The 26591-nt window shown below is 45.9% G+C and overlaps 1 protein-coding gene across 2 annotated transcripts in view; it reads left to right on the plus strand.

The window, feature by feature from the left end:
• Positions 1 to 13303, plus strand: part of LOC119969297 — a 137741-nt gene extending 124438 nt beyond the window's left edge. For both annotated transcript variants that reach the window (XM_038802741.1, XM_038802743.1), the window contains 3 exons: positions 10270 to 10366; positions 11846 to 11913; positions 12976 to 13303. In XM_038802741.1, the coding sequence (XP_038658669.1) occupies positions 10270 to 10366; positions 11846 to 11913; positions 12976 to 13034 (224 nt within the window). In that variant the 3' untranslated portion in view covers positions 13035 to 13303. The remainder of the gene's footprint in view (positions 1 to 10269; positions 10367 to 11845; positions 11914 to 12975) is intronic.
• The last annotated feature ends 13288 nt before the right edge of the window (positions 13304 to 26591 follow it).

Raw genomic sequence — 26591 nt, forward strand, 5'->3', positions numbered from 1 at the left:
GGGCATTTGGCGCCCATTTCATGAATGCAGCGACCAGGTGTGGTTGCTGCCGTGGTGAAACAGGCGTGAAGGGCCGGCCGCCCGGCCCATCGGGCTCGGAGAATCGCCGTTCGCCGTGAAAAACGGCGAGCGGCGATTTTTCCGAGCGGTGGGGGGGGGGGGGGAGAATCACTGGGGACGCCAGGGTGGCATAAAAATGTTGGGAGGCCCTCCCACGATTCTCCCACGCCACGTGGGGAGCGGAGAATTCTGCCCTAATCTTTCATTAATACATTCATAAATTAATTCATCTCTAACGGTTACTATAATCAGGTCTCTGTAAAACATTTAATTTATCCGCACAGTTGATCTCTAGCTAACGCGATCGAAGCTACTCTCATGCTGCTGGTGAATATCAAAGAACTTATGTACAGTATAAATTTTAAAACAGCAGCATCACATTTCTACTTAATCCTAATAAAGTTAAAGAGGTACATGGTTTATTTTTAGCAGCGATTGTTACATGACTTCAATTTTGTTGAATTCCAAAGAAGGGGGCTCGGACTGTATATATCGGGGAGCGGGAGGCTTTTGCTCGCCATTTACGGAGTCAGAGTGTCTGAATGACACGGCAGATTATTGCAATTACTAGAAGGGCCTGTACTATGTATGAAAGGGGGATCCATTTGGCAATGTTTTCGCACCAAGTGGGGGTTTCGATGTCTGTCTTTATGTGTGGTGTAGTGTCCAGGCTGGTGGTGGCCTGTTGTGTGGTAATGTTTGGGGCTGGTGTAGTGTTTGTTAAAACAGTCCGTTCCGCTCGCAGTTGCTGAAGTCCAGCGATGATCCAACCACATGTCGGTAGTCCTTGCTTCATCCTGTGTTTTCTGTTTGCCGGGTAATCCTGGGGGTGCAAGCATAGTATCTGTTATTATCTTTGGTTAATATCTCGTTTTATTAGTCAATCTCCCCTTACTCCAATTACCCGTTATGATTGTCACCATGTTTGACTCCCTCATTTTTTTTTGAAATACCATTTTGGAGAGACAAGAAATGCAAATTTCTAAAGTACAGAGACTCTCGCAGCTTGTGGTCGATGCGGGGAGTGGGGGGGACAATTTCTTCAATCAATCTTTTCTTTACTTGCAACCAGTGGTGGTTGATGCTTCTCTTAACCAGCCGAATTTCAGGGTGGCCAGTTTTATAGAGTTTTGTCCCAGGGTTCAGAGGTAGTTCACGTGTAGCAGCGTGTCAAGCAGCAGTTATTAGCAACCAATTGTGTCATATGTGTAAATAGCAGGTGGGGAGCAACCAGGGGGTCGCGGGAGGTAAAGCGAAGAAGGGGTGAGTGTACGAAACGTGGCAAAATACATTCTTTATACCACAACCAAAGGGAGAGTAGAGAAGCTAAAATTAAGGCCTGCCAAAGGCAGTGCAGAGTGTAGAAAACCATTCCAGAGGGTATGAAGTGACGGGAACATGCGGTGCGTGTGGGCCGCTGCGGGAGAAGAATGGGTGGAATCCCCAGGTAGGGCGGGGGTTAGTGTCGTTACTCCACTACCCAAGCTTAACTGACCGGATAAATTTGGGGTCCTCAGGTAGGGCGAGGATCAGTGCCGTTACTCCGTACCTGGATGGCCTGTGTGGACGGTAAGAGCTTGCAGTCGTGTGGAAACGTGTCATAAAGACTGGGAGAATAGTGATTTGTTTCCCCACAAACCTGTGCCTTTAACTGACATTGGGTATCGTAACCTCGAATCAGAAGAGTAATTTTGTGTCGGGCGACATGAATTAAAACCATGTAGTAGAAAAAAGAAGAAGGCAAAAGGCGGGCAGGCTTCATCAGAACCTTGGACACCTTAATACTTAGGTGGTGTCTCTTTCTCATCATCTGAACACCTCAGGGTTCTGTACCAAACAGTGTTGTAAAAGCATTACCGAAACGAGAGTCAGTATCTGAATCATCACCATCTCCCGGTTGGCGGAATCGTGTCTGCCGTTTCTGCGCCTTGGCCACATGGGCCTTCAGATGGTCCGAATTGGCGTGCCTCACTAGTCTGCAAGAGTTGTCACAGTGCCAAAGACAGGCTTGTTTGTCGTGAGGCGTAGGGGCGGTGGGAGTGGAGGGCAAGTTACTGTGGTCAGGCGGTGGCTGTGGCGGTGGTTGGTGGAGGGCATATAGGGAGTCAAAGATATCTAAGTCGTGGTTCCGGGGCTGGGGTGACTGCGGGCCGAGAGATCGCGTCAGTGTTCAGGGATAATAATCAAATCCGGGAGGCTCTCGCTGTCGTCGCGAGTCAAGTTCAAGGTGAAAGTCTGTAACTGTGGGCGGAGGCAAGTTTGGCGTAGTCAAGGGATAAATGTGAGCATGGCTGGGGGAGGGTTGGTGTAGGGTCAGACTAGGTTGGCGATGGGTGGGGCATGATCGTCTCCTATTGCCAGAGAGATGTGGTGGGAGTGGCTACATTGTGGTCGTAGACTTTGAGTTAGTTAATGTGGAACCAACCAGTTTTACCGTTGGGGTACGTTATCTTGTACATGGAGGGGCTGACTTTGTCGGAAATGGAGTAGGGTCCTGCAAATGTGGGGGAGAGGAAAGAACTGGTGTTGTAAAGTGAAACCAGTACTTGCTGACCGACTGTGTACTCTACAGGATGGACGGTTTTGTCAAAGCAGACTTTACTCTGCTTCCTTCTAGCGCCTAATCGGACAGCTGCAGTGCGTTGTGCCGCTTTAATGTTATCTGTAACCTGTTGGACTGCTTGTCTTGTGGATGATGTACCGTCAATTACACGAGACAAGAATGGTGGAACAATCGAGGCTTTATTGAACAAGATGTTGTGCCTCCTGTAGCTGGAACCAGAATGGCTGCAGTGCAGGAGAGCACACACTTTTATACGCCACCTGCTGGGCGGAACCAGCAGGCAGGCATTTACCGTCGTACCTGTAATATACGGGCAGTGCCGTAATACACACAATATAACACTAGTGGTGTTTACCACATTGGGTGAGGGTGGTTACTGTAGGGCTTGCCAGATCGAAGCCTAATAAATATTCAATACCCTTCATGGGTCGTCCAGTCATGAGAGTGTTGGGGGGTGAAACTTGTTAAACTGGAAACGGTGTTCCGAATAAACATAAGGGCAAATGGGAGGACTGTGTCCGACGTGGTATTGTTCTGTTGCACCATCTTCCTAATGGTCGCTTTTAGAGTTCGATTCATTCTCTCGACAATGCCACTGGATTGGTGGTGATATGCTATATGGAATTTCTGCCTGTTCCCATAAATTGTAAAAACTTTTTGCACGACTCTGCCGGTGAAGTAGGGGCCTTGGTCTGACTCAATGCTGCAGGGGAGACCCCAGTGTGTGAATATCTGTTGGAACAAAATCTTAGCGGTGGCTTTTGCTGTGTTTGTCCCTGAAGAAAATGCTTCTACCCATTTAGTAAAGGTGTCGATTACAACCAGCACATACTTTAAACCGTTTCTGCAAATTTGTCCAAGGCCCTTTCACAGGTCAGGCGTGACGTAATTGTCCTTTCTTTGAGTAATGATCAGGATTGTTCTGAGCACAGATAAGGCAATTCTCGACATAATTATCGACAGGGGCTGGTTTAGCACACTGGGCTAAATTACTGGCTTTTAAAGCAGACCAAGGCAGGCCAGCAGCACGGTTCAATTCCCATACCAGGCGCCGGAATGTGACGACTAGGGGCTTTTCACAGTAACTTCATTGACGCCTACTCGTGACAATAAGCGATTTTCATTTCATTTTCATTAATGGGTTGCATCACTTTTTAAATCGGGCCACCAACACAAAGATCTTAAATGGGCAATGGTATTGTCTATTCCCTGATGTCCGTGTCTGTCATGAAATTGGTAAATGAGCTGGTTGCTGTCCTGGGTGGGGACCACATAAATTCCGTTTTTTAAAACAATGCTGTCCTGTACAGTCAGTGCGTCCTTCCATTTATCACAGGGGGCTGGGAAGGTGCCGCCTAAAACCTGTTTGAGGGTGTCATCTGCTTTTTGGGCTTGAGATAGATCCTCAATATTGGTCTAGGAAACCTGGACTGAGTGTATTGGTTCGCTTTCAGGTGGCTGCTAGAAGTGACCATGGCGTGATCCTGCTTTGGCTAAGGCGTCTGCCTTCACATTACCGGGTTGGGAGGAACAATGATTGCTTCTTACTTTAACGATACCGAATGTGCGATCTGAGGCTGTCCTGAGAATGTGATTTAACAACGGGGCAGAGGTTAGGGGTTTTCCATCGGCTGAAACAAGCCTCGAAATTCCCACAGGGGCAGGAATTCTGTTAAGCTGTTGCACACATACAGGCTGTCCGAGTGTATGTCTGCGGGAGTTGGAAAAGAGTCGGGATGCTGAATTACATAGACTATGGCTGCGAGTTCTGCTGCTTGTGAACCTGGTGGCCGGGCAATTTTAAAGAGCTCTCTTCCAGTGGGCGTCCCTGCACATCTTCCACGTAAATTCCACAACCAGTAATTCTAAATCCATTTTTGATTGTGGAGGAACTGTTTACATAAATTTTTTAAGTACCCCGTGTGGTTTGGGAATCCTGTGTCTTACTGCCAGCCCGTGGGTGTAGTGACTTTGGGATAAAGGGTCCTGTGTGGTGTTGGGCTGCTATGATCTGGCACTCATGTGGGGTCCCTGCGTATTGGAGATTATCGGCCAGAAATGTGTGGGTTTTGGTGCGTTTTACCGTTAAGTCCCTGCCTTGTAATAGTAGTGTCCAGCAAGCTGCTCTGATTTGGCTGACTGAACTGTTCTTTAATCTTCCGTCTGGTCATAGTTGAGTGGGGATTGTGACTGGGTTGAGGCTTGTGATGTACACAAATTACTGCACTGCCTAAAAGACTGCCAGCAAGTGCCGTTCGTAGGCTGAGAATCCTTGCTGTACGTGGTCTAATACTCTTGAGGCATAGGCTACGGGTCCTAAGTGATCGTGTTGTCCGTGCAGGAGCACTGCTGATAGGGTTCGGTCGGTGGTTGCGACTTTGATGGCATAGGGCAAGTCTGTGTCTGGAACTTGTAAAGCGGGGGATGTGCCATGGGGTGCGTTTTAAATCATCGATGGCGTCTGTGTGCTGTGGAAGCCATTCCCATTGGGTGTTCTTTTTAAGGAGTTCTGAGAGTGGGGCTGCTTTGGTGGCAAAACCATCTATATAATTTCTGCAATATCCTACCAATCCTAGGAATAACCGGAGTGCAGTGACATTTTGGGGCAGGGGCAATTTAACGATGGACTCGATCCATTTTTGCTCAATTTCTCTCTTCCCATGGGTGATGATGTTGCCTACATAAAGAACATTTTCCTTTAAAATCTGGGCCTTCTTGGGGTTTACTTTACATCAATTGATTGCAGTAGGCCTAGTAATTCCGATAAGAGCTCTACGTGTTCCTCTTTTGTGTCCGTTTGCAAAAGCAGATCGTCTACATATTGTATTTCTGCAATGAAAGGATGTGGAAGCTTTGGAAAAGGTGCAAAGGAGATTTACCAGGATGTTATCTGGAATGGAGAATAGGTCTTACTAGGAAAGGTTGAGGGTGCTGGGCCTTTTCTCATTAGAACAGAGAAGGATGAGGGGAGACTTGATAGAGGTTTATAAGATGATAAATAGATAGAGTGGACAGTCAGAGACTTTTTCCCCGGGTGGAACAAACCATTACAAGGGGACATAAATTTAAGATGAATGGTGGAAGATATGGGGGGATGTCAGAGGTAGGTTCTTTACCCAGAGAGTAGTGGGGGCATGGAATGCACTGCCTGTGGAAACAGTTGAGTCGGGAACATTAGGGACCTTCAAGCGGCTATTGGATAGGTACATGGATTACAGTAGAATGATGGGGTGTAGATTAATTTGTTCTTAATCTAGGACAAAAGTTCAGCACAACATGGTGGGGCGAAGTGTCTGTTCTGTGTTATATTTTCTATGTATTAGGCATTCAGGTCGGGAAAATTTAGAAAGTCCGTTGGCCAATTGTCGGTGGAAAATGGAGGGGGAGTTGAAATGAAATGAAATGAAAATCGCTTATTGTCATGAGTAGGCTTCAATGAAGTTACTGTGAAAAGCCCCTAGCCGCCACATTCCGTCGCCTGTCCGGGGAGGCAGGTACGGGAATCGAACCATGCTGCTGGCCTGCTTAGTAGGCTTTAAAAGCCAGTGATTTAGCCCAGTGAGCTAAACCAGAGTTATGGAATCCTTGTGGGAGGCATGTCCACGTGTACTGCTGCCCTTGAAACGTAAATGCGAATTTATACTGGCAGGCCCTGTCTAACGGGATGGACCAAAAGCCATTGTTGATGTCCAGCACTGTGAAATATTTTGTCTGTACTCCATTTGAGCATGGTCGCGGGACTCGTAGCAACAGTGGTGCTCCCAAAGGGGTTATCTTATTAAGTTCTCGGTAGTCGATTGTTAGTCGCCATGAACCATCGGGCTTTTTTACGGGCCAAATTGGGGCATTATTTGTGGACGCTAAGGGTCGAATAACTCCTTGGTCTAACAAACTGTTAATAACCTTCGAAATCTCACCCTCGGCTTGCTGCAGTAAACCGTATTACTTCTGTGGCTTTCGTTTGTGACCTGAAATCTTCACTGTACCTGGGATCTTCCCACAATTGTGTTTATGTTGTGCGAACAGAGCTTTGTGTTTTATGAGGACCTCTCTAATCGTCTGGTCTGCACTAATTGTTTGCAGATTAAGCCAATATTCCCCTACTGAGCAAATCCTGTTTTCATAATCTCCTACTGTGAGCGTAGTGGGAGCCCCAGCTGTTTAGCCATTTGCCAGATACATTTGTTTACCAGGTCAAATGAAAGGTTATGGGAGCTCATAAAATCAATGCCTAAAATGTGCTCTGCGGTTTGGGGTAAGTCAACTAAAACAACGGGGTGTTTGGTGCTAATGTTCCGTATCTGGATGGGTACGGGAGCTGTGATATATCCTTGTTGCATGTGGCTTGTGAATCCTCTCAGGATGATGGTGTCTGTGGTGGGCCATTTGTCCTGTTGAAACATGATGGAGGAGTTTAATGTGGTGTGGGATCCTCCTGTGTCCCAGAGAAAATCAACTGTATGTCCCCGGACTGTGCCTGTAACTACTGGTCTGCCTGATTTGTCCCAGCGTGTGTCACAGACCCAAGTTGGGGAGTCCGAACTCCATCAATCTGTGGAGTTAAACGCTAAGTCGTCTGAACGGGTGCTAACATTATGCATGGGCCTAACATTGTTCCTAGATGGGGGGTCTGGTTGTTGGTATCATTGCTGGTTTGGGGAGTTTTGTCGGCAGTCACAGGCGTAATGTCCTATGTGGCCACAATTGTAACAATCTCGTGGTGTCTGTGATCTGGGGTGCTGTTCCTCGTGTCTACCCTCGTTTTTCCATGCTGGGTCCTGGCTAGTCCGAACTGGGTGCATAAGGTTTGTTCTCATGCTCTAGAAAGTCGTTTCCGTACCCAAACTTCATTTTGTGTGTGGTCTGCGGGATCGTACTTTACACAAGCCTTTTGACCTGCGTCTGTGGCATGCGAGACTAAGGTGCGGGACTATTTAGTGGTGTCCTCCTCATTTAGGTGTGCGCGGTTAAATTGTCCATAGACTGCAATGAAATGAATCCATAGGCGACCAGCAAACGCGGCTGGATGTTCTCCCTTCTTTTGCCTGCAGTGATTTAAACCCTGGATCTCCTTTGTTATACCCAATGGCATCTAATATGGCTGTTTTCATTTCCTGGAGGTTTCCTCCTGCTACATTTTTGGGTTCTGGCAAAGCTGACCTTACGGACTGGCTAAGGCTCATAACTATTAGCTTTACTTCCTCTCTCTCATCCAGGCCGTACATAACGTTTTGTTGGTGCACCTAATCAAAGAAGTTGTGCGAGTCTGCGGTGGGCTGGAACAGACTAATTTTCGTGCAAGCTCCTCTTAATTGGGTTATGGATAGTGGGGTGGTGTAAACGATATCAGGCTCCTCCTAATCCGATGACCTGGGTTGTGTGGTAACTGGATTCATGGGGGTTGAATTGTGAGTGGGAATGTGTGCTGCCTGTGCAGTCGGTGCTGCGGGTGCTTTTCTTTTTGGGGCGTGGGGGGTTCGATTTTGATTTCCCGTGTCCTTGACGTATCTGTGGGCGCTTTCGTTTAACTCTTGCCAATCGGGAGCATCATCCTCATCTGAATCCTGCCCGAAAGTGTAGGTGAAGCCATTCTGTACTGAGAGTAGTGACTGTAACTTTTCTATCTTCTGTCGGCATTTAGCATGGTCAACGGTGCTCTGCCTCTGTTCCTTAGTGGAGCTGTGGAGCTCTCTCAAAGCTGCTTTTAAATCTGCGCATTTGCTAGTTAGCTGCGCGACCTGTTGTTCTGTTTCCTCTCTTACCAGGACTGCGCGCTGTGTATCTTGGTAGGCTTTATCGTACTGGTTCTGGAAGTTACTAAGGTGAACTAGGTAAGATTGATGTGCACGTTTTACATCGGCCATTTCCTTATCCTTAGCTACTAACTGTTCCAGGAGTTACTCAATTATCTTCTCGCTTTTGTTACTGTTTCCCTCGTCCTTTTCTTCTTTCTCAATTAACTGCCTACGGAGCGTCTTCATGACCTCCTCTGTGCCTTGCAACTGTGCCAAACAGGACACTATTGCCATCGGCTTTCTGACTTTCCATACATTTTTCTTGTGGACCTCGCTTCGGTTCTCCCATCAAGTCTGTCCTATCTTTCCTGGACCTGACTCATCATTAGCGCACAAATTCGACCAAAGGGATCATCCTTTCCCCTTTAAGGATTTCCTTAACTCTTCCTCCCAAATGGGGCATTGCTCTGCTCTGTTGGTCGCTGCGACCTCGGGTTCGTATGGATTCATCAATCTTTCCATTGCTTTAGTGTCCATTACTATTCTTATCTCTTTCTCTACTTTTAATTTGGGACAGGGGAATATGGCGGCAATTTGTCGCCAATACGGTGCGTATTTCTATTTATCTTGGTGAACTGCCAGCCTTCCGCTATATCGACCAAATTGATGTGTTGGGTACTCTGGATCTGTGGAGACTGCGTCTACCTCAGCAGTAACACATACAGGCTAACAACACTTGAAATAGAACAACACTATTTTATTAAGCTAGGGACTGTTGAACATACTTCCACTATGGGTCGACACTATGTTAGATTAAACTGAAGACCTATGCCTATCCTAACCAGTCTATACTATCAGCACATGGTGAATATCTGTGCTACAAGCTGTGAGCTCTGTCCTTCTCAGAGGCTGCATCCCGAATGAACGGGAAAACTAGTGCCCTCTGTCTTTATAGTGAGCGTGCTCTAACTGGTGATTGGCTGCTGTGTTGTGTGTGTTGATTGGTCTTGCAGTGTGTCAATCAGTGTGTGTCTGCACCATTATATACTGATGTGTATATTATGACACAAATGACCACACAACCAGTTAATTAGTTCAAAAGATGGTTCATTTACATACACAAGAATTATCTTGACATGCAAACACGATATCTACTATGAGTTAAACTACACCTATCAGCTACAATAAACTATACTTAACTTCAGGGCGACCGACACGGTGCAAATGGATAAGGCCTTTATCTGGATTTCACTTGGCTGGTTCGAAGAAAGTGGCTCTGTCTCTGCTGGGCTCATCTGTCAGGTAGCGATTGTTGGTCTTGAACTTGGCTGGCTGTTCCTGCTACAATTGGGTTGGCACAGGCCTGATCCAAAAGAGACAGAACACATGGCTGTGTCCCCTTTTATGCCTCTGGGATTTTGCACTCTTTGGGGCGGTCCTTAACCTTGGACCCAATAGGTTGACAGGACTCTGATCACTGTCTTCGATTTCAGCCAATAAAGGGGCGGGTGCCTTGGTAGCTGGGCGGGTCCTTAGCGGTCATTGACCTTGGCAGTTGTGCTTTCTGAGGAAGGGGAGTGGCACCAATCTGTCTGTGGCTGCACCGGTTGCTTGATTGGAGTTCACTTGTCCTGGGAAAATGGGCTATTAAAATGCAAACAAGCAGGGGTTTTGATCAGGTCTGGTTACCTGTGTTTCAGACACATAGGCTGTGTATCTGTCTGAGTCCAGGGTTGGCCATAATTCCCATGGTCCTTTGCAGGTGGCCATCTTAGATGGCTACAAAACATTACGAATTGTGCCAAAGGAGACTTCTTTCCCAAGATTTCACAAGTTGTTTATAATGACAATTAAGAATTGGTTCTAAACTTGCATTACTAAATGTATGTTATGCTCCATCCCCCCATTCAGTTGTTGGGATCATGAATACACATCAGACCATATATCCGGTATATGATCACACTTGGGTGTGGGAGATACAGGAAACCTCTGGAAAGAAAACATACAGGTATGGTAGATTGATGCTGCATGCCATGTTTTAGTTAGGGAGTGTCAATGATTGGGAACAAAAGTGATTGATAGAAACGCATACTAAAGTTATTTTACAATAGAGAAGATGCAAAAGAAAAAGATTTACAGGGATGACCCCAGATGTTTCTACTCCTCTCTCCTTGTGTGTTTATCCATTTTCTTCTTAAATGCAGTGAGTTCAATGGTCCACTCTCACTCTGCATGGCAGCGACATTCCAATCCCTCTTGGGATGAAGAGATTCCTCCTGAATTCCTGGCTTTGTTATCATATTGTTCATTCCAATACTTGTCTTTTGGGGAAGAAGGAATCTGAAACTAGCCATTACCTTAAACCAGCTGTATTTCCACGACAGCAAAGCAAAGTCACAGATTCTCCCAGACACCCAGAGTCAACTGGTTTATATATTCTTGCAGTGATTCCCTCAATCCTTCCCTAATTGGGAATAGCTGTGTTTAATTACCAATTTAAAGCATGCATTCGATTGCAGCACATATTCACCATTAACACTTATATAAATGACCCTGGGTTCTGATCTCCCCCAACAAGTGGAAACATCTTCTCTCTGTTTACCCTATTGAATCCCGTCATAACTCTAAAGTTCTCTAATATGTCCTTACATAATATTGCACACATAGCGACCAAAACAATTCCTTCTGCTGCAAATGTTTCAGGGGCTCTCAGAGTGCAGGACAACAAAAGTGAGAGAAAAAATATAATTTGCTTTCAGAGTGACACTAGAAGTGACAGTAGGAGTGGCAGTAGGAGTGACAGTAGGAGTGACACTTGGATTTATACTAGGAGGAGCAGAATTAGCAGCACACAGACTTTAAGATTTTTATTGAATTGGCTTGAACTGCACTATGTGGAGTTCCACTTTTCGCAACTCTCTGGTACCCCTCCTTCATTTTCTCTTGCAACATAATGTAAATCAGGGTAGGCCCAGACAGCAAACCCAACTCTATTTCCAAAATGGACTGTAAAATGCCGAAGACAGTAAATCTGGTTACCATTTGAAGAGCGTCTCTGACAATTACAATTGTAGGGGAACTGTTGTTCGCAATTTGGTAGCATACGCAAATCAACAGGGATCAATTTGAAATGAAACCTGGCAGTCTGAAAATGCAGGACAGTGGGGGCAGTGGTGAATTGCAGCCACCAAATATTCTGCGTTGAAGTCATTGGCAAGTAATGTTGACCTTCCTTTTGATCCTTTGGTTTTCCTGCTGATGTGACAGGTATAAGTTACACTCTCTGGTTGACACTCGAATTCCTATTTGGCCACATATTTGATTTGGGCCCCAAATGTGGATGAATCTGGCCATAAATAGGCAGGAAGTTTAAGGTTATCATTTATGTGACTGGGTAAATATATAGTGAAACATTTCAACTGAAATATCCTTTTGGAAAGGCAATATGAGGAATGAACATTTTGCGTTGATGTTTCTTTTCTCGCAGGTTAACATCGGATATCGATTCTCCAAATTCCTGGACAATTAGCGCTTTTAGTATCTCAAAAGAAGGCGGTAAGCATTCTTGAGTTTAAATGCAGCTTTTGAGAAGCCAATAGATGCTGCCCAGTCTCACAATTTAGTCAATTGAAATTGATAGCCAGCCATTGTCATGCATAATGAACTTCATCCAAATTAATCTCTTTGGCTGCACAGATTCCACAGTAATCCCCATCCCATTTCCTGGATTTGCTACCTGTATTTTCAACACGTCTAAAAAAGCTATTGCAGAGCAGCGACCCGAATTCCGATGAATAAGTTGTAAATCTCAATCACGAAGGCACAATCACTTAAATAGATGGCTGTGGGTCTTCCCTGGGATCAAGGACCCAGGGGGACAGAAGTCCTGCCCACCCAGAGCTAGCAGCCAATCAGAGGCTGTAAGATTGGTTGAATGGCAGTACCACCAAAGCGATGGTGGCTGTTGCTGGAACTACACCCACCTGAGGCCGAGTGTGCCCCAGGGAATCCACAAGCAACCCTGGCATGGTTTGCTTCTCATGCTCCTCATATGGTGAGCCCCCCCCCCCCCTGCCCATTGCTGGTCAATAACAGTAGACATTATGGGTCTCAGTTGGCGGGGGGTGTACATAGGCTGCTCACAGACCTACCCGCCACACATTTAACCTGGTAGAAGCAGGAAGGTGGCAGGAACACCATCTGCTATGCCCCTGTCTGTTGAAATACCCCTGCTACCAACCCTGCCACTGGGAAGGGCATTAAATTCAGTTTTGGAGTCAAGTATGACACCAAGAGGGTAAACACACTGATCTAGTCTCAGGCTGTTGCCATGGAGGGGGATTGATTCGGTCGCTAGGGAATGGAGTCTGGAGCGAGACCAAAGACCGTGGTTCGGTCTTCCCAATATTTAATTGGAGGGAAACTCTGCTCACGCAGCCCTGGGTGTCAGATAAGCAGTGTGATAGCTCAGAGATAGTGGAGGAGTTGAGAGACTTGACGGTGAGGTCAAGCTGGGTGCAGCGTGGAGATGAGAAATCCCTGCTAAGGGGGTGGGATCTAGAAGGGCAGTATGGTTCAACAAAGAGAACTAACGTATGCATACTTTTATATTTCAAGAAATATGTATTGCAAAACCAATGATGATGAAGATGGTTGACAGCATTGCAATTCGATAGTTTGATCAACTGCGTGCGGACTGAGAACTCTGATGTTGAATTCCAGTAAAGTGTGAACGCTTTACGTGCGAATGTTTGAATATCACAACGCAGAACTTCATGATATTACTATCTTCACAATGGAACAGTCTGTCCTATTTCATTGTCCTAATTAACATTGAAACAGATCCTATATGGGCAGCTGGTAAATGTGACCTTTGCAATCTCCGCATGTGACTTATTTCCTCTGAATGAGGTCAGAGAGATCAATAAATTCCTGGAAATATTTACTTTGTTTTAAAGAAAAGCTGTGTCATTCTGGTAGCATGAAATTAATACATAAAGGTGGCGGGAACAGGGCTGGGTATTACCTTGGCACTGTCCTGGCATCCGGCCCATGGCCTGGCACTGCCAGAAGCACTTCCCAGGTGCCAGGCTGGCAGCGGCAGGGTGCTCGGGTACCAGGTTGGCACTGCCAAGGGTTGTGGCCTGTGGGGGGGGGGGGCATGCCCATGTAAGGGGGAGTGGGGGGATCAATGAAAGGGAGGGGTGTTGAAGGTGGGTATGAAAATGCCTCATAAAGGTTGGGGGGGTGAAGGGGGGAACCTGTATGGTACGAGGGACCTGAAAAGGAGGGTTCTCATAGACCCATAGCAGGGTGTCCTTACTTAGTGGGGGGGAGGGGGCTAATACCCACATCTGCAAGTGGTGATGTTGCCTGTGTGTGAGACTGGGGGGCGACCCTCAAGCTCACTCAGAGATTGGGGTACCCTTTCAAAATGGCTCCCTGATCTCTGAGGAGCCGGTCTCGGTAGGAATTCAGCTCCCCATATGGCCCAAAAAACGACTGTGTGTGTGAAACCAGGTCTGGATCTCACAAACTGCCAGTGGGAAGCCCGCGCAAACTGACACTTCGAAAGTTTTAGGGTGAACCACGCCCTTGGTCTACGGCAGATGGTAAGGGAACCAACAAGAGGGAAGAACCAACTTGGTGTTGTCCTTACTAATCTACCTGTCACAGAATCATCTGCCCATAACAGTCTAACGCACAGTTATTGTGGAGACAAAGCCCCACCTTGACATTGAGGTGTTGTCTGGCACCTTCGGAACATCAAACAGATCTAGCAACTACAAACTCAGCATATTATGAATGGCTGTGGATCAGCAGCAGAATTGTATATATTGTGTAACCTCATAAGAACTAGGAGCAGGAGTAGGCAATTCAGCCCCTCAAACCCATCCCACTATTCAATGCGATCATGGCTAATCATGCCCTGCATATCTCTCACTCATTACCATCCATCCGGGAGATCAATCCTAATTCAATGAAGAATGCAGGAAACCCAGCTGTCACTCATCAGCCAATTTGATTTACAATATTCCGCCAATAGTACTGAAGACTTGTGCTCCAGAACTTGCCGTGCCCCGAGCCAAGCTGTTCCAGGACAGCTACAACACTGGCATCTACCCGTCATTGTGGAAAATTACCCAGATGTGTCCTGTACACAAGAAACGGGACAAATCCAATCCGACAAATTACCGCCTTGTTATATTGCGAGCCAATCGACAAGACAGTGCTAAAACACAGCAGAGGTTTATTGAATTAAGAATTATATAAACTGAACAATACAACTACTACACTGGTCTTGCCAACTCCCAGGCTAACTCGGACCAAACCCCAACAGGCAGATCTGCGCCCAAACATCTGGTTGGTTAACGTTCCTGCACTCTGTCTCCATAGGCTGTGGGCCTGTCAAGTGTTCCATGAAGGATCACCTCTTATAGGGGCCATGCTACCACATGCCCCCATCAGTCTACCCTCGATCATCAGCAAAGTGATGGAAGGAGTCATTGACAGTGCAATCAAATGGCACTTACTCAGCATTAACCTGCTCACATGCCCCCATGGTACTTGATTGCACTGTCGATTACTCCTGCTCACCAACACTCAGTTTGGGTTCTGCCAGGGCCACCCAGCTTCCTGACCTCATTGCAGCCTTGGTTCAAACATGGACAAAAGAGCAGAACTCCAGAGGTGAGATGAGTGTGACTGCCCTTGACATTAAGGCAGCATTTGACCGAGTATGGCCTCAAGAAGTCCCAGCAAAACTGGAGTCAATAGGAATCGGGCCGAAATCCTCCACTGGTTGGAATCATAAAAAGGAAGATGGTTGTAGTGGTTGGAGTTCAATCATCTTAGCTCCATGATATCATTGCAGGAATTCCTCAGGGTACTGTCCTTGACCCAATCATCCTAAGCTGCTTCATCAATGACATTCCGTCCATCATTAAGTCAGAAGTGGGGATGTTAGCTAATGGTCAGTTTCATTCATGACTCTTCAGATAATGAAGCAGTCCATGTGCAAATGCAGCAAGACCTGGACAATATCCAGGCTTGGGCTGACAAGTGGCAAGTAACATGCAGGCCACACAAGTGCCAGACAATGACTGTCTCCTACAAGAGAGAGTCTAACCATCGCCCTTTGAAATTCAGAGGCATTACCTTCACTAAATCCTCACTATCAACATGCTGGGGGTTACCATTGACCAGATACTGAACTGGACCAGCTATATAAATACTGTGGCTGCAAGAGCAGGTCACAGTTTATGAATCCTGTGGTGAATAACTCCACCCCCTCCCCTCCCCCCCCCCCCCCCCACTCTCTCTCTCTTCCCCCCACCCCCTGTCCCCTATCCCCCCTCCAATAAGGTACAAATCAGGAATGTAATGGAATGCTGTCCACTTGCTTGGATGAATCCATCCAGGGCAAAGCAGTCCGTTGATTGGCACCCCTTCCACAAACATTCAACCCCTTCACCACCAACAAACAATGGCAGCAGGGTGTACTATCTACAAGATGCACTGCAGGAACTCACCAAGACTCCTTAGGAAGCACCTTTCAAAACTTACATTTACTACTACCAATATGGAGAAGGTCAGCAGATACATAGGAACACCACCAAATGGAGGTTCCCCTCCCAGTCACTCACTTGGAAATATATCATCGTTCCTTCACTGTTATTGGATCAAAATACTGGAACTCCCTCCCTAACAGCACTGTGGGTGGACCTACACCATCTGGGCAGTAGCGGTTCAAGAAGGGAGACCTCTACCACCTTCTCAAGGGCAATTAGTAGTGGGAAATAAATGCTGGCCTAGCCAGTGATGCCAACATTCCATGAATGAATTACATAACTAAATAAGTAAGGGCATTCAGGAGACCCTTTTCCCCCGTGGAATGGGACCTTCAAAGAGGAACTTGCTGCCCAATGAGTTACATTCAAGGAGCAACGAAATACCTGGGTGAACCAACAGAATTAAGATACAGATCAACCAAAATCCAACTGAAGGGTAAGTTTGTGGTGTTAATGCCTTTCCTGTACATAGATAAAGTTGGGTTGCATACACAATTATCCAAGTGGTCCTTTAGTGTATTTAGTGTATGTATAAGTTGACCATTCAATGGAAGCCCATTGGTTCTGGTTTAATATACAGCAGTAGAGTTTAATCTGTTTGACCCTCAGCCTTCATCTGAAAATTCCCCACTTTGTTCTGCGTGATGCACATTTACTGGAATCACGTGATCGCTGGCTTACAATCTCTGTTTCTATGGCGGTCAGCCATTCATAGGACTAGGTCAGTCTGATCAGCAAGAAAAATGATAACAACACATAGCCTTTAATGTAGCACCTTTAATGTCTGAAAATTTACTCAAGATACTTCACAGGAATAGCACCATACAAAATTTGGCCCTGAGCTCCATAAGAAACAGGAGGAGTTGTCCATATACCCAATTAAGTCTGCTCCATCATTCATGTATTAACTTCATCATTAACGTCACTTTCTATCCTGTCGCGATATACCTTGATCCATTTAGTGTCCAGAAATCTATCAATCTCAGCCTTGAGTATACTCAGTGTCAGGTTGTACTGTCTCCAGGTTTGCTGGTGACGCCAAACTAGGTGCGAAGGTGAGCTGTGAGGACACAGAGGCTTAAAAATGATGTGATATGGACAGGTAAGAAACTGACAGATGGAATATAGAGTCATCGGGTCAGAGAGGTTTACCGCAAGAAAACAGACCCTTTGGCCCAACTTGTCCATGCCGCCCAGATTTTACCACTAAGTTAACCCCAATTGCTCGCATTTGGCCCATATCCCTTTATACGCAACTTTTTAAATGACAAAATTGTACCCTCTTCTACTACTACTCGTATACCGTTTTGGATACTGTTGGGGGAGATGACTCACCAGGGGAAGGCAGTAGTAGCCAGGCTCATGGCACCGTGGCTGGCTCTGCTGCACAGAAGGGTGGGAAAAAGACTAGCAGGGCTATAGTCATAGGGGGTTCAATTGTAAGGGGTGTAGACAGGCATTTCTGTGGTCGAAAACGAGACTCCCGAATGGTATGTTGCCTCCCGGGTGCTCGGGTCAGGGATGTCTCCGATCGGCTGCAGGACATACTGAAGGGGGAGGGTGAACAGCCAGTTGTCGTGGTGCATATAGGCACCAATGATATAGGTACAAAAAGGGATGAGGTCCTACAATCAGAATTTAGGGAGTTAGGAGATAAGTTAAAAAGTAGGACCTCAAAGGTAGTAATCTCAGGATTGCTACCAGTGCCACGGGACAGTCAGAGTAGAAACTCAGGAATAGTCAGAATGAATACGTGGCCTGAAGATGGTGCAGGAGGGAGGGGTTCAGATTTTTGGGACATTGGAACCGGTTCTGGGGCAGTGGGATGTTACAAATCGGATGGTTTACACCTGGACAGGACTGGAACCAATGTCCTTGTGGGTGCTTCTGCTAACACTATTGGGGAGGTTTTAAACTAATGTGGCAGGGGGGTGGGAACCAGATTAGGAAGTTAGAGGTCAGTAAAGAAGCAGCAAATAACGCCAGTAAGGTATGAGATAATAAACTCAATGTGACTAAGGGGAAGAGTAGACAGGGAAGAGTTGATGAACGCAAAGGGACAGATGGTCTGAGGTGCATTTGTTTTAATGCGAGAAGTGTAGTAGGTAAGGCAGATGAATTTAGGGCTTGGATCAGTACCTGGGAATATGATGTTATTGGTATTACTGAGACTTGGTTGAGGGCAGGGCAGGACTCGCAACTGAATATCCCAGGGTATAGATGCTTCAGGAAGGATAGAGAGGGAGGTAGAAGGGGTCGAGGAGTTGCATTACTCGTCAGAGATGATATCACAGCTGTGATTAAGGAGGGCACGATGGAGGATTCGAGCACTGAGGCAATATGGGTGAAGCTAAGAAATAGGGAGGATGCAGTAACATTGTTGGGACTTAACTACAGGCCTCCCAAAAGCGAGCATAGATAGGGGGAGTCACAGATGCAGGAGGGAACATGGTGCGGAGTGGCAGGGACATTAATGGGGTGTTCAGATCCTTTTACTAGGGGCTGTGCCCCCTAGGGAGGTGTGTGGGATGCACCACTTCTGGATAAGCTGGAGTTCCCAAGAATAAAGGATGAGTGGGTGGAGGGTCTGGGGACCCCAATCGAGTTGGAGGAGCTGATGGAGGCGCTGGGGAGCATGCAGACAGGGAAAGCACCGGGACCTCACGGGTTCCTGGTGGAGTTTTATAAGAAGTTTTCAGATCTGCTGGGCCCGCTGCTTGTGAGGACCCTGAATGAGGCGAGGGAAGTGGGGGCTCTGCCCCTGACGATGACTAGAGCAATAATCTCACTGATCCTGAAGCGGGATAAGGACCCCCTCCAGTGTGGGTCTTACGGGCCGATTTTGCTCCTCAACATGGACGCAAAGTTGTTGGCGAAGGTACTGTCCAGGGGGGTGGAAGATGTGGTCCCGATGGTTATTCATGAGGACCAAACGGGGTTTGTGAAGGGGAGGCAGCTGAATGTCAATATACGGTGGCTTCTTAATGTTATGATGATGGCGAAGGCGGATGGGGAGGCGGAAATAGTGGCATCGATGGATGCGGAGAAAGCTTTTGACAAGGTGGAGTGGAGCTACCTGTGGGAAGTGCTGAGGAGGTTTGTGTTTGGTGAGGGATTTATTAGCTGGGTTAGGCTGCTGTATAGCTCCCCGGTAGCGAGTGCGGTGACGAATGGGAGGAGGTCGGAGGACTTTCGGCTTTCCCGGAGGACGAGGCAGGGGTGCTCCTTGTCTCCCCTACTCTTCGCGTTAGCGATTGAGCCCTTGGCCATGGCGCTGAGGGACTCAAAGAACTGGAGGGGGATTGTGCGGGGAGGGGGGGGAGGAGCACCGGTTGTCGCTGTACACAGATGATTTACTGTTGTACATCGCAGATCCGGCGCGGGGGATGCCAGAGGTGTTGAAGATACTTGGGGAGTTTGGGGATTTTTCGGGCTATAAGCTCAACGTGGGGAAGAGTGAGCTGTTTGTGCTGCACCTGGGGGACCAGGAGAGGGAGATAGGAGAGCTCCCGTTGAAGAGGGCGGAGAGGAGCTTTAGATATCTTGGGGTCCAGATAGCTAGGAGCTGGGGGTGGGGGCGGGGGGGGGGGGGGGGGGGGGGGCCTGCATAGGCTAAATTTTTCGAGGCTGGTGGAACAGATGGAGGAGGAGTTCAAGAGGTGGGATGCACTGCCACTCTCTTTGGCGAGTAGGGTTCAGTCAGTTAAACGATAAAATATTAAAGCATGCCGCTGTGCAGAGAGACCTGGGTGTGCTAGTGCATGAGTCATAGAAAGTTGGTTTACAGGTGCAACAGGTGATTAAGAAGGCAAATGGAATGTTGTCCTTCATTGCTAGAGGGATGGAGTTTAAGACTAGGGAGGTTATGTTGCAATTGTATAAGGTGTTAGTGAGGCCACACCTGGAGTATTGTGTTCAGTGTTGGTCTCCTTACTTGAGAAAGGACGTACTGGCACTGGAGGGTGTGCAGAGGAGATTCACTAGGTTAATCCCAGAGCTGAAGGGGTTGGATTATGAGGAGAGGTTGAGAAGACTGGGACTGTACTCGTTGGAATTTAGAAGGATGAGGGGGGATCTTATAGAAACATTTAAAATTATGAAGGGAATAGATATGATAGATGCGGGCAGGTTGTTTCCACTGGCGGGTGAAAGCAGAACTAGGGGACATAGCCTCAAAATAAGGGGAAGTAGATTTAGGACTGAGTTTAGGAGGAACTTCTTCACCCAAAGGGTTGTGAATCTATGGAATTCCTTGCCCAGTGAAGCAGTTGAGGCTCCTTCATTACATGTTTTTAAGGTAAAGATAGATAGTTTTTTGAAGAATAAAGGAATTAAGGGTTATGGTGTTCGGGCTGGAAAATGGAGCTGAGTCCACAAAAGATCAGCCATGATCTCATTGAATGACGGAGCAGGCTCGAGGGGCCAGGTGGCCTACTCCTGCTCCTAGTTCTCATGAAGTGCTCCCGAGGTTTTTGTTTCTTTTCCAGTGCCTCTCCATATTGAAATGGGGGAGGTGGAGTGGGTCCGGGGTCTGTTAAGGGGGTTTGTTACGGTGTGTTTGCTATTTTCTTCTTGTTTGTATTGTTATTAATTTATTGCTTTGTATGGGGGGGGGTTCTTCTTTCTGTTTATTTCTACGCCTTGTTTACTTTATTGTTGGGAGAAAATTTGTTGTTGAAAAATTTGAATAAAAATTATTTATTTTTTTTAAAGTGTCATTTTGATAACTCAATAAATCGGCGAATCTTCTTTCAACACAACATCACGGAGTGGTCTCATACATAGTCGGACTCTGAATCTTACAATTACAGATAAGTTTGATTTCAGAACCCTACAGCAGTACAAGTTCACCTGGCAGCTGATTCATTTGGACCTTGAACTCTCCCTTCTTCCCCCCTCACCCCCCCTCCCCTCCCTCCCATATTTTCAGAAAGACAACAGAACTGTTACGTTCAAGTAAAAAAGTATATTTCATTGATCGGGGCAGCACGGTAGCATGGTGGTTAGCATAAATGCTTCACAGCTCCAGGGTCCCAGGTTCGATTCCCTGCTGGGTCACTGTCTGTGCGGAGTCTGCACGTACTCCAGGTGTCTGCGTGGGTTTCCTCCGGGTGCTCCGGTTTCCTCCCACAGTCCAAAGATGTGCGGGTTAGGTGGATTGGCCATGCTAAATTGCCCGTAGTGTCCTAAAAAGTAAGGTTAAGGGGCGGGGGTTGTTGGGTTACGGGTATAGGGTGGATACGTGGGTTTGAGTAGGGTGATCATGGCTCGGCACAACATCGAGGGCCGAAGGGCCTGTTCTGTGCTGTACTGTTCTATGTCTATGTCTATGATCGTTGTGTTAAGTGGAAAGATATATTTTCTTGCAAAGAATTTGGAAAAGTTGAGATTGTTACTAAACAAAAAATGTCATACAGCAGCTGCTGATGTTAAACATTAAGTTCACAGAATCACAGAATACCACAGTGTAGAAGGGGCCCTTCAGCCCATCGAGTCTGCACCAATGCATGAAATGCCCTGGCCTGCCCACCTAATCCCACTTGCCAACACTTGGCCCATTTGTAACAGCATTTTATGATCCCTTCTGCAGGACTGTAATGAGACAGTGTTATTTACATTTTGCCCTGCTTCAAGGATCTCCATTGTTTGTGGTTCGGGAATTTCTGACTTCTCCCCACCTAAATTTTCAGTTGCCATAATTTAAACTGAAACATAAAAACACTTTTAAGCTTGCCAAATGTAAAGTTGTCATAATATAGTGCAGATTTCAAGTTTTACAGATTTAAAACAAATAATAAAACCTGTGTTCACTTATGAATATTAAATAATAATCTTCAATCATAAGAAAATACTCTAAAAAAAACAATAACAATGCTAGATAAAAGAAAGAGGGAAAAACATATTCAAAAACTTCAACATACCTTTAAACTATTTGTAAAACATGTGTGTTGTCTTCAATATAAACCTGCAGTTTAAATGCCCGACCTCAATGGGCATTCCCGTAGCTGCTGTGTCACAAGGGCGCATGGCTACATTCAAACTGCACCACGCTGGGGCCTGCATAGCATGTCCCGCTAGAGACCCAATGTTGCCGCTGGAGTCGGAAAGTTTGCCATGATTTTTGAGTTCAGGTAAGTGCGCACTTTACTCTCACAGTATCGGCAGGCCATGGCTTCCCGCTTATACTCATGTTCAGCTTAATAAGGTGATGTGGTTAATAGGAGGAACCAGGTGTTCTGTTTTTGCGTTGTTGCATGTCCTGAAGGTTGCCTTGGAGAACGCTTACCTAAAGTAAGGCAGCCTTCAGGATGCGCAACAATGCAGAATTGCCGAGCAGAAACTTATAGCCAAGTTCCGCACACACGAGTACGGCCTCAACTGGAACCTTAGATTCATGTTGCATTACATTCACCCCCCGCCTGGTCTTGCTAAATCCTACCAACTGCCCTGGCGTGAGACAATTCACACCTCTTTAACCTGAGATTACTCCTCTCGCTGGATCTGTAAAGACTTAATTACCTGCAAATGCTCGCATTCAAAGTATCGTCTTGCATCTTTGACTTTGTCCATATATATATGTTTCTGGAACCTACCTCTTCATTCACCTGAGGAAGGAGCAGTGCTCCGAAAGCTTGTAATTTGAAACAAACCTGTTGGACGTTAACCTGGGGTTGTAAGACTTCTTACTGTGCTCACCCCAGTCCAACGCCGGCATCTCCACATCAGGAATATACTTTTTTTTTTTTTTTTTTTTATAAATTTAGATTACCCAATTATTTTTTCTATTAAGGGGCAATTTAGCGTGGCCAATCCACCTACTCTGCACATTTTTGGGTTGTGGGGGCGAAACCCACGCAGACACGGGGAGAATGTGCAAACTCCACACGGACAGTGACCCAGAACCGGGATCGAACCTGGGACCTCAGCGCCGTGAGGCGGTTATGCTAACCACTAGGCCACCGTGCTGCCCCACATCAGGAATATACAAGCATACTTAACAGTTGTGGGTGGATTGTTACTTCAACTTGATTGGTTAGTAATACCTTTGTCTCTCCAACCCATGATTCTTAACCAGATACATGAAGGTCACCTTGGCATTGAAAAATGCAAGAGAAGGGCGATACAAACTGTGTATTGGCCGGGCATCAACCAAGACATCACTGATAGATACTTGGGTGCGAAACATGTTTGAAATTTCAACCAGCACAATGCAAGAAAAATCTTCAACAGCATGCATTGGAGACATCTCCATGGTCGAATTGATTTGTTTCATTGCAATGGTCGTCATTATGTGTTAATCATAGACTACTTTTTGAATTATCCAGAAGTCATCAAGTTGTCAGATCTCACATCCAAATCTGTTATAAAAGCGACTCAGGAAACTTTTGCCAGACATGGTATTCCAAACACTGTCATGTCTGACAACGGCCCGTGCTTTGCTAGTTGTGAATGGGCTGAATTCTCTCGAATACAATGTCGCTCACATCACTTTAAGTCCACACTACCCTCACTCAAATGATAGTTGAGAAAGGAGTTCATATCATGAAACAACTTCTTTACAAAGCTTTTGATTCTCATGCAGACATGAATCTTGTGTTACTCAACTATAGAGCAGCTCCGCTTGCCACAGGTTTATCACCAGCGCAATTGTTGATGGACAGGGAGTTAAGGACTGCTCTACCATCCATTACGCTACCTGATCCTGATCATCTACCCGAAATACAAAAGATGCAACATCAACGAGATAAACAATGACTGTATTATGATCAACATGCTACTACACTGGACACACTGCTTTCAGGTGCACAGTCAGGATCAAAACCTGATGGAGGTTGGTCTGCTCCTGCAAAGATTATTACACTAGCTGCATCACACTCCTATGTCATTCAATCAGATGAAGGATCAATTGTTCGACGGAATCGACAAGCACTATTGAAACTCAAACAACACAATAATATCCTTCCAGATCTACAACTGTGAAAGTATTTTCAATGATACGATGACAACTTCCAAAGTTCGTGAAGATTCACAGAGGGCAGTAAAAACTTCTGAGTCAATGCCTCGTGGTTTAAGAAGGTCAACCAGAAAAAGAAGGGAGGCTGATAGACTCAATTTGTGAATCGTACCTGTTGAACCTTTTCATTATTGATTTTTCACGGCGTAAAAGTCATATACATATCATGTATTGCACTAATATTATACATTTTTTCCTTTGTAAATAGAAAAGAAATGTTTAAAAAAGGGGGGGATGTAATGATATGTATATAAGCAAGCTAGGGAAGGGTTAATTATTACATCTCTGTGTAATTCAAACACTAGAGGGCACCACTATTTCTCTGTATATAAATCAGACCTCAGGGAATGCTGGGTAGTGTTGTGAAGGAAAAACCTGAGAATAGCACGAGGAGAAGAATAGGTGAGAGAGTTAACACAAAGATATTATTAGTGACTATTAGATTATTGATTACTGTTAGACAGATTCAGTATTATTTTATTATTAACTGTAGCTCAGTAGCATGTGCAAACTTCATTTAATTAATCGTTATACAATAACTTATTTCTATTTCAATCTAATGATTGGTGGATTCTTTGTCATCAACTCAATGGACCATTCTGGAACAAAAGACAAAGACAGACATATTACACCATATCATATAACATATCCCTTGACATCCAGGGTTCTCTGGAATTGTTGGTCTTACCCTTTGCCTTTACGACAACATGTTGGCATTGTACTCTAGTTCCTTTTTGAATGACTCCCTCTGCGCTGATGTGTATTTTACTATAAGTAGTTGCTCCAATCCACTTTGGCCTGATCCTATCATATCCTATTAAAATCAGCCTTCCTTCAATTGAGTACTTTTATTTCCGGTCCACCTTTGTCCTTTTCCATAACTACCTTAAATCTTATTGAGTTATGGTCACAACTGTACAATTTGCCCGGCTTCATTCCTTAAAATTAGGTCCAGTACCCCGCTCTCTCTTGTAGGCCTATGTGCTGGCTCAAAAAGCTCTCCTGCATGCACTTTAAGAATTCCACCCCCTCTAAACCTTTCACACCCAATTGTCCCTACTATTATTACCCTAGTGTTTTACATTTCTCTGAGATTTGTCTGCGTATCTGTTCTTCTATCTCTTCCTAACTGTTTGGGGGCCTATAATACACTCCCAGCAATGTGATTGTCTTCTTTTTGTTTTGTCCTCGATTGAGGAGCCTACTCAGCTATCATCCCTCCTCATTGCAGTAATTGACTCCTTGATCAATAATGCAACATTACCTCTTCTTTTACACACCTCCCTGTCTCACCTGAAGATTCTATACCTCAGAATATTGAGCTGCCAGTCCTGCCCTCCGTCAACCATGTCTTTGTGATAGCAATAATATCATACTGCCATGCCCTTGGTTCATCAGCCTTTCCCGTAAGACCCATTGCATTAAAATAAATGCCATCCATTCTTGGCACATTTCCTTGTACCTTAACATGACTCTCTGTGCACTGTCTTCCAAACTGATTTAGTTTATCTTCTTTATTTGGCATTGCATCACCTCCTACTGTGCCTCCACAAAGTGACCTAACCCCCTTCCAAACTAGTTTCACCCCGCAACACACACATATACACACACATACAAACAGCACTAGCAAACCTCCCCAAAAGGATGTTGGTCACATTCCGGTTCAGTGCAACCCATCAGACTTGTAGAGGTCCCACCTTCCACAGAAACAGACCCAGTGATTCAGGAATCTAATGTCCTCTCTGCTACACCATATTTTCAGACACACATTCAGAAATTACAACCTTTGAGGTCCTGCTTTTCAATCTGTTCCCTAAATTCTTGCTGCAGGACCTCATTCCTCTTTCTACCTATGTCGATGGTACCAATATGAACCATGACCTCTAACTGTTCACCCTCCCCCTTCAAAATGCCCTGCAGCCATTCAGTGACATAATTGACCCTGGCACCGGGAGGAAACACATCATCCTGAAATCACGCCTGCGGCCGCAAAGGCCTGTCTGCATCTCTCACGATTGAGCCTTGAATCACTATTGCTCTTCCACACTTACTCTTCCCTCTTGTGCAGCTGAGATACTCACGATGCTGTCAACTTTGCTCTGGCTGCGCTGTCCAGAGGAACCATCAGTCTCACTGTTTTCCAACACAGAAAAAGGGTTCTTGAGTGAGATGCACTCTGGGGCTTTCCTCAATACCTGCCTACCTCCCTGCTTCTGACTGGTGGTCACTCATTCCCTCTCTGACTGTGCTTCCTTAAGCTGTGGGATGGCCATGTCTAAAAATGTGCTCTCCACAAACCCCTCATATCTACGGAAGCACTGCAGTGCCTCCAGCCAATGTTCAATCTCCAAAACTCGATTCACAATCTGGTGGAATCAGTGGCATTTCCAGCATGTATGGAGTATGTCGGAATTCCCAAATACTGCAGGCCTTGCAAAGCACGAGACTGAGCTACCCAGTCAAAGTTTTAGCATTATTGTAGGCCAGGGTTTAGAGGACACCAAAGTATATCATGGAGTTCACCTGACCCACAACTTTTAGTAGATTTTGGTTATGGGGAGCACAAGGGCATACTTCACAGGTGTAATGCAACAGAGATCTAAAGTATTTTGAAACAAAACAATGTCTATCTGGTGTTTGTACCACAT

This window comes from Scyliorhinus canicula, chromosome 7, assembly GCF_902713615.1.
Source record: "Scyliorhinus canicula chromosome 7, sScyCan1.1, whole genome shotgun sequence".
Classification (NCBI taxonomy): Eukaryota; Metazoa; Chordata; class Chondrichthyes; order Carcharhiniformes; family Scyliorhinidae; genus Scyliorhinus; species Scyliorhinus canicula.